The sequence below is a fragment of the Embiotoca jacksoni genome, unplaced genomic scaffold (genome assembly GCF_022577435.1).
Source record: "Embiotoca jacksoni isolate LCO1_2020_lvr unplaced genomic scaffold, fEmbJac1.0.p SCAF_88, whole genome shotgun sequence".
In the NCBI taxonomy this organism is placed as follows: Eukaryota; Metazoa; Chordata; class Actinopteri; family Embiotocidae; genus Embiotoca; species Embiotoca jacksoni.
In genome coordinates, this window is record NW_027185445.1 from 149518 (window position 1) to 157956 (window position 8439).

Sequence of the window (8439 nt, forward strand, 5' to 3'; positions counted from 1 at the left end):
AACAGAACACAGAATAGAACCCTGAACAGAATGTGGAACAGAACCAAGGACAGAACCAAGAAAAGAACCCAGAATACAACCTAGAAATGAACCCTGAACAGAACCCAGAACAGAACCTAGAGCAGAACCCTGAACAGAATCCAGAACAGAACCTAGGACAGAACTCAGAATAAAACCTAGAGCAGAACCCTTACCAGAACCCTGAACAGAGCCCAGAACAGTGCCCATAATAGAACCCAGAACAGAACCCTGAGAATAACCCAGAACAGTACCCAGAATATAACTTCAAACAGAACCTAGAACAGAACTCAGAATAGAACCTAGAAGAGAACCCAGAACAGAACCCAAAATAGTACCTAGAGCAGAACCCTGAACAGAACGCCGAACAGAACCTAGAACAGAACCCTGAACAGAACCTAGAACAGAACCCTGTTGGACACCGCAGGGTAATGCTGCTCAGTTGATGTGATACGACCCATAGAACCACAGAAGTGATCCCCGTCATCAGTCTCATCTTAGAAGGAACGTTTCTGTTTACAAGCTGCATTAATAAAACCGTTATGAGCGTGAGGTGGAGACGGAACATCCATGAAACCACAGACCTGCAGTAAAACGGATGAGTTGGTGCGGCAGGTCAGCGCGTGACAGGGGGTGGGGGGCTGTCACCTCACGTCATTACACTTGTTGAGGCCTCCACCCCCTCCCCATTATTTTATCCCGGTGACGTAAGCCACACAAACTACTTAAACAAATGCGCGCGCGGCCGCAGCATTCCAGCCAGCTCTTTACCGGAGGACCGAGAGAGGACCGAGAGAGGACCAGAGGACCGAGAGAGGACCAGAGGACCGAGAGAGGACCGAGAGAGGACCGAGAGAGGACCAGAGGACCGAGAGAGGACCGAGAGAGGACCGGGGCTGTTTCTTCCTCTCACTGTCACATCACACCGGCAGAGAGGGCGCGTGTGTCTAAGCTGTGTTCGCTGACAGGCTGCACCGGGAGCGCTCCGCACACCTCGTGCTACACAGGGAGCCGCGCGCTCAACAACAGCACAGGCTCGCGCCGGTCTTCAGTCTCCAACTCCGCCGGTACCCCAAAGAGGACAGCACCGACCGGGTCAAGCACCGTGGAAATGAAAGCAGAGGTAAAAGATCACGCGCGCGCACACACACACACACACACACACACACACACACACACACACACACACACACACTCAGTAAGTTTTACACATGAACTATAGAATTTAGTGTTTGTTGGAGAATCAGGACTTATTGTTCTTTTAATGATGAAATGTTTCATTTAAAATGTTCTGTTCATGTTCTGATGTGTCCTGATGTCCTGATGTCCTGATGTCCTGATGCCCTGATGTCCTGATGTTCTGATGTCCTCATGTTCTGATGTGTCCTGATGTCCTGATGTCCTGATGTCCTGATGCCCTGATGTCCTGATGTTCTGATGTTCTGATGTCCTCATGTTCTGATGTGTCCTGATGTCCTGATGTCCTGATGCCCTGATGTCCTGATGTTCTGATGTGTCCTGATGTCCTGATGTCCTGATGCCCTGATGTCCTCATGTTCTGATGTTCTGATGTGTCCTGATGTCCTGATGCCCTGATGTCCTCATGTTCTGATGTGTCCTGATGTCCTGATGTTCTGATGTGTCCTGATGTCCTGATGTCCTGATGTTCTGATGTGTCCTGATGTCCTGATGTCCTGATGTTCTGTTCAGTCCATGTCTGTGCGCTGCAGCAGCATGTGGATGCTGGTTGTGGGAGCGTGTGCGTCGGTGGTGGTGGGAACAGACTGTGGGAAGGAGTGTGCTCTCTGCGTGTACCAGCTGCTGGGACAACAGTCTGCTTTCACCTCCCTGGTAATGTCACCATATTTATATTTATATTTATATTTATATTTATATTTATATTTATATTTATATTTATATTTACATCTGATACCGATGCGTCCAACACAGGTCACGGTGTACTGTGTGAGCAGTGTAGACAGCAGTCTGGTTTCTCCTCCTCACAAAGCCACTTTCTATCATATACATATATATATATTTTTTTTTTTATAGGGTTAGGGTTATATATATATATATATAATATAAATAATTTTAATTTAATTTAATAATTTTAAATAGAGCTTTCATTCCTCAGTCTTTTTTTTCAGTTTCCGTGTCTCCCATCCCTCTGAGATTTTCTGGGATTTCCACCCTTTCTTTCCTTTTTTATTGCCCTCCTTCCTCTTTTTTTTTTTTACCTGTTTTCATCTTAAAGTCTGAGTTATTTGACGACTGTGATTATTTTTGAGGGCTTTCCTTCCCCGATACTTCTTTCTTCTCCCTCTTTGCTTTTCATTCATCTATTCTCTCCATCTGAATCTGTCTCCTTTCAGTCTGTTGATTGCTGTAATTATGATAATAATGTTCTGAATGCTTCTATACAAAACTCTCCACTGGTGAGGATGCTTTTTCTTTGGTTTCTTTTTTTTCTTTTTTCTTTTTCTGTTCACGACATCAGTTTTAGACTTCAATATTCTTCTTCACAGTAATCCTTCCACTTCAACCAGAAAGCTTAAATATCAGTATATGTTGGTGTGTAATTCAGATGATGACCTGTCAATAATGCCGAGCGGAGATTTTCCATGCTGTGGGTTTTTATGGTTATTATTGGATCTGCCTCATGGTGTGTGACTGGGTTCACGGTGAGCTCAGTGAAATGTCTGAATCTGAATTTATCACCTACTCACAACTCTTGTATTAATAGTAAACCAAACATAATGAATGCTTTAATTACAATATTTATAGATTCGATTTTTTTTAATTTAGAGCAGTGTAAGTGTCAAACCTACAGAGAAGTCTTAATTTACATTTTCACCATCTAAAAACACAAAGTGGATTCTTCTAGTCCAAGATTAGGAAAATTCTACAGCACAAAGAAATGAGTTCTTTACTGTTTTGAAAAGGATTCCTCTCAACTCAGCTTTATTTTGACAGAACAATAAGATTAAAAAGGAGGTAAAACTAGTAAAATTGTAGGTTAAATAAAATGGAGAAATTAAAATTGCAGCAATAAAACAACATTGTAAGAATCAATAAATATAATTCAGGAAAGTGAAGCAAAACAGCAGGGATAAATATTAAAATTTAAATTCAGGATGATAAACATCACTAGAAAGCCAGATTAAAAAGATGATAGGTCTTTAGTTTTATTTTAAAAACACTTTCATATCGAACAGATACATTGAATCTTTTATTTAGGTTTTTGCTTCCCTTTTCCTCCTCCTCCATCATTTTCTGTTGTTGTGTATGTTCCTTTCTGGCCAGCAGAGGGAGCTGCGCTCCTCCCTACCAGCCCCTCAGGTGCCAATAAGTCCTCCATTCAATTTTCCTCTTCATTAATTCTGTCTTCATAAGCCGCAGCAGTGAAAGCTCAGCAAGAATCCTCCTCCGTGCCATCAAACAGGAGCTTCTACTGGCTGCAATAAGTGAAATCCAATGACACATGTGAGGGGATCCTGACAGGCAGTGCAGAGGGTTAAAGGGTTCCAGGATAATATCAGGTGATAGCGTGGGGGACACCGGCTCTCCATTAGTCTGCCGGTGGCTGAAGAATACGCTGAGATCCTGCTGAGGTTTTGTGTGAAGATGGACGACCACAGCGAATCTTCACTTCCCCTCTAGAACACAAATTCATTCAAACCAAGATTCTTAAAGTCTAAAAGCATTTAATCCTCCTGTAGCTCAATAATTCATTTTTAATTTCAGTGTGCATTTATTTATGAAACGTCAGCGATGGTCCTCACTGCCCAGTTTTGACATCTTCAGCCTGAATGTGTCTCCAGTCTGACTGACTTCAACTCTGAAACATTTAATTTTTTAACTCATTAAGACTTGAGGAGCTCATCGTTGGTACTCGAAGTACTTCAGTTGGACACAAGGGTCCAAACTTGGTGCCAGTAGGAGGTTCTCCTGAAGAAGAGCTCTTCATCATCTCTTAAAGGAATATGGACGTCAGCTGTTGGGTTAGATGAGGCGATACAGAGAAATGAGGGGATTGCAGAGAAGTTTAAATCTATTTGAATTCATAAAAACTCATGTTTGTGGTCGCCAGTTGTCCATTAATGAATCCTTTCATTACTGTTGAGTGATCTGACAGTCACATGACGGGCGTCGTTGTTCTACGAGCTGTACTTCATCTCATTTGCTCAGAGGAAACCAGAATGACAGTAAAACGCAGCAGAGACTCTCCTCTCAATGTCTGTCAGAGTGAGATCAACGTTCAGACTGATGACACAAGTGTTCGTAGCTTCAGGTCTGAACAGTGAGGCCGATGTAGAAGTGTCTTAAGCTGCAATACCACCGAGTGCCACTAGAGGTCGGCTCCAAAAGTCTGATCTACCTTTGGCTCCTCCCCCAGCTCGTCCAAATATGGTCACTTCCTGCTCCAAACCGCTCCGAACTATCAAAGATGGTGACGGACAGAATCTGAACTGGAGGATTCATAACGCTCACGAACCAACGATGACGTCACTGATGGATGATGACATCACTGATGGTTGATGACATCACTGATGGTTGATGACATCACTGATGGTTGCCGCTCGGTCTGCCAAATGCTACAACTTCCTGTATTCCAGGCTGTCTGACATCATGAAAACCTATAATATAAACATGTAAAGCTTAACAAACGACAGTTAGGATGCAGTGAGAATGCTGCAGATTACTGACCACTGAGACATGAACTGACTAAAATGATGTCATCACTCAGGACCAGCAGCGTGTTCTACTTTGTATCTGCCACTCTGATTTTTCCAGACATGCTCCCTTGAGTGCGACGGCGGCTTGGATAGCCAGAAGCTGCGTCTGTGCCAGGACGTCCTGTTGGAGGAGGAGAACCGCGTCCCTCCGGAGGCCGACGCCCGTCAGCTGCAGGAACAGGAAGCGGTGAGCGCCATGACGGCCGACGACGAGGACGCCACGTCACCGGAGCGCCAGATGGCCAAGAAGTACGGCGGCTTCATGAAACGTTACGGCGGCTTCATGTCTCGCCGCTCCTCCTCTCCAGAGGGGGCGCTGGAGGACCCGGGAACCCCGGAGGAGGAGGAAAGTGTTCGCCTGGAGATCCTAAAGATTCTGAACGCGGCAGTGGAGCACGGCGGCGAGGGGGAGGGGCCGGGCGAGGCGGCGAAGAGGTACGGAGGCTTCATGCGTCGGGCCGAAGGGGGCGTGGCGCAGAGCAACCTGCTGGAGGCGGTGCTGGGCCGCGGCCTCAAGAAGCGCTACGGCGGCTTCATGAGGCGCGTGGGTCGGCCCGAGTGGCTGGTGGACGGCAGCAAGAGCGGAGGCGTGTTGAAACGGGCGTGGGAGAGCGGCACGGAGCTGCACAAGAGGTACGGCGGCTTCATGGACTAGAGCCGCAGGTCACACCCGCCGACGGCCGTCAGCCAATCGTCTCGCAGCCTGGACTTGTTGGTGTTTGAGTCCCACCCCCGATGCTAGCTCCACCCCCTCACCTTGCCTGTGTATAACGTGCAGCTGCCTTCTCCATCGGTTCCTCTGGTCCTGTAATGAATCTGTTCAGATGTTCACCGATCATTTGTTGGTCTTTTTCATGATGATATTATTTATTAAAGAATCTGTTGATGGACGTGTGCTGTGTGATTTCAGAGTGTGTGTACAGCCGTCCTTTACAATAAACCAATCCTCAAACACAAGCAGTAAAACTTACATAAACACATCACGTATATTAACAACTCATCAGAAGGTGTTGGACTTGATGACCGACATATCGTTCTGGAGGTTTTGAGAAATGCTCATATCTTTACGGCCCTTCTTCAACTTTTGTTCATTTCTTGCATGTTTTTGAGATTAAAGTCAAATCAGAAACTCAGAGCTGCAACAGTCATAAGACAATCTTCAACATCCAGGATCCATTCAGTCACTTTGAAAATAAATCATAATAATCCAGAATAATTGTCCAGAATAAAGTGAATGTATGTAAAGTCAGCTGTTTTTAATTTCTCGCAGTCTCAGGTGAAACGCTGAATTTGACTGCTGCCTTTCAGTGAAGATTTATTTCAAGAGATAATACAGTATGTGGTTTTTGGCCTCCTTTTTAATGGTGAATGACATCATCACGATACCTGCTGCTGCCTGGAGAGGAACGGACACTTCACACAAAAACACACCAAAGTCATTTTCAAACAGAGATGCTGATTAAACAGAATATAACATACTTGATAGAAGTTGGGCTGCAACACATCTGAGTACATTCAGAGAGGACAAACACAAACAAACCTTTTAAAAAGCTGGATGATCTGATCAGTGAAAGGTTTTAGAGAGACGAAGCTGCTGCAGAACCACCGATAGGAAGCACGACAGTCTTATTCTACCTGCAAGGTGCGCTGTTCCCTCACAGAGAGAAAGGATATAGACTGGATATAAAACTACAGACTGGATATAAAACTACAGACTGGATATAAAACTACAGACTGGATATAAAACTACAGACTGGATATAAAACTATAGACTGGATATAAAACTACAGACTGGATATAAAACTGCAGACTGGATATAAAATTACAGACTGGATATAAAACTATAGACTGGATATAAAACTACAGACTGGATATAAAACTGCAGACTGGATATAAAATTACAGACTGGATATAAAACTACAGACTGGATATAAAACTATAGACTGGATATAAAACTACAGACTGGATATAAAACTGCAGACTGGATATAAAATTACAGACTGGATATAAAACTACAGACTGGATATAAAACTACAGACTGGATATAAAACTACAGACTGGATATAAAACTACAGACTGGATATAAAACTACAGACTGGATATAAAACTACAGACTGGATATAAAACTATAGACTGGATATAAAACTACAGACTGGATATAAAATTACAGACTGGATATAAAACTACAGACTGGATATAAAACTGCAGACTGGATATAAAATTACAGACTGGATATAAAACTACAGACTGGATATAAAACTATAGACTGGATATAAAACTACAGACTGGATATAAAATTACAGACTGGATATAAAACTACAGACTGGATATAAAATTACAGACTGGATATAAAACTACAGAATGGATATAAAACTACAGACTGGATATAAAACTACAGACTGGATATAAAACTACAGACTGAATATAAAACACAGACTAGATATAAAACTACAGACTGGATATAAAACTACAGACTGGATATAAAACACAGACTGGATATAAAACTACAGACTGGATATAAAACTACAGACTGGATATAAAACACAGAGTGGATATAAAACTACAGACTGGATATAAAACCACAGACTGGATATAAAACCACAGACTGGATATAAAATTACAGACTGGATATAAAACTGCAGACTGGATATAAAATTACAGACTGGATATAAAACTACAGACTGGATATAAAACTATAGACTGGATATAAAACTACAGACTGGATATAAAACTACAGAATGGATATAAAACTACAGACTGGATATAAAACACAGACTGGATATAAAACCACATACTGGATATAAAACACAGACTGGATATAAAACTACAGACTGGATATAAAACACAGACTGGATATAAAACCACATACTGGATATAAAACACAGACTGGATATAAAACTACAGACTGGATATAAAACTACAGACTGGATATAAAACACAGACTGGATATAAAACCACAGACTGGATATAAAAACACAGACTGGATATAAAACTACAGACTGGATATAAAACTATAGACTGGATATAAAATTACAGACTGGATATAAAACTACAGACTGGATATAAAACTATAGACTGGATATAAAACTACAGACTGGATATAAAATTACAGACTGGATATAAAACTACAGACTGGATATAAAACTGCAGACTGGATATAAAATTACAGACTGGATATAAAACTACAGACTGGATATAAAACTATAGACTGGATATAAAACTACAGACTGGATATAAAATTACAGACTGGATATAAAACTACAGACTGGATATAAAACACAGACTGGATATAAAACTACAGACTGGATATAAAACACAGACTGGATATAAAACCACATACTGGATATAAAACACAGACTGGATATAAAACTACAGACTGGATATAAAACACAGACTGGATATAAAACCACATACTGGATATAAAACACAGACTGGATATAAAACTACAGACTGGATATAAAACTACAGACTGGATATAAAACACAGACTGGATATAAAACCACAGACTGGATATAAAAACACAGACTGGATATAAAACTACAGACTGGATATAAAACACAGACTGGATATAAAACTACAGACTGGATATAAAACTACAGACTGGATATAAAACCACAGACTGGATATAAAACTACAGACTGGATATAAAACTACAGACTGGATATAAAACCACAGACTGGATATA

At 41.8% G+C, this 8439-nt stretch overlaps 1 protein-coding gene across 1 annotated transcript; it reads left to right on the forward strand.

The window, feature by feature from the left end:
* Nucleotides 1–736: 736 nt before the first annotated feature.
* On the forward strand, nt 737–5644 carry LOC138192526 (proenkephalin-A-like). Its single transcript, XM_069139965.1, has 3 exons — nt 737–1141; nt 1729–1869; nt 4813–5644. Exons 1-3 carry the CDS (start codon nt 752–754, stop codon nt 5407–5409), a joined length of 1128 nt encoding a protein of 375 aa, XP_068996066.1. The 5' UTR covers nt 737–751; the 3' UTR covers nt 5410–5644.
* Nucleotides 5645–8439: the final 2795 nt, after the last annotated feature.

Bases quoted from the DNA above. Each gene is read 5' to 3' on its own strand.
- LOC138192526 (XM_069139965.1), top strand. From the start codon at position 752: ATGCGCGCGCGGCCGCAGCATTCCAGCCAGCTCTTTACCGGAGGACCG. The intron at 1,142-1,728 runs GTAAAAGATCAC...TGTTCTGTTCAG, and splicing joins CCGTGGAAATGAAAGCAGAG to TCCATGTCTGTGCGCTGCAG. The intron at 1,870-4,812 runs GTAATGTCACCA...TGATTTTTCCAG, and splicing joins AGTCTGCTTTCACCTCCCTG to ACATGCTCCCTTGAGTGCGA.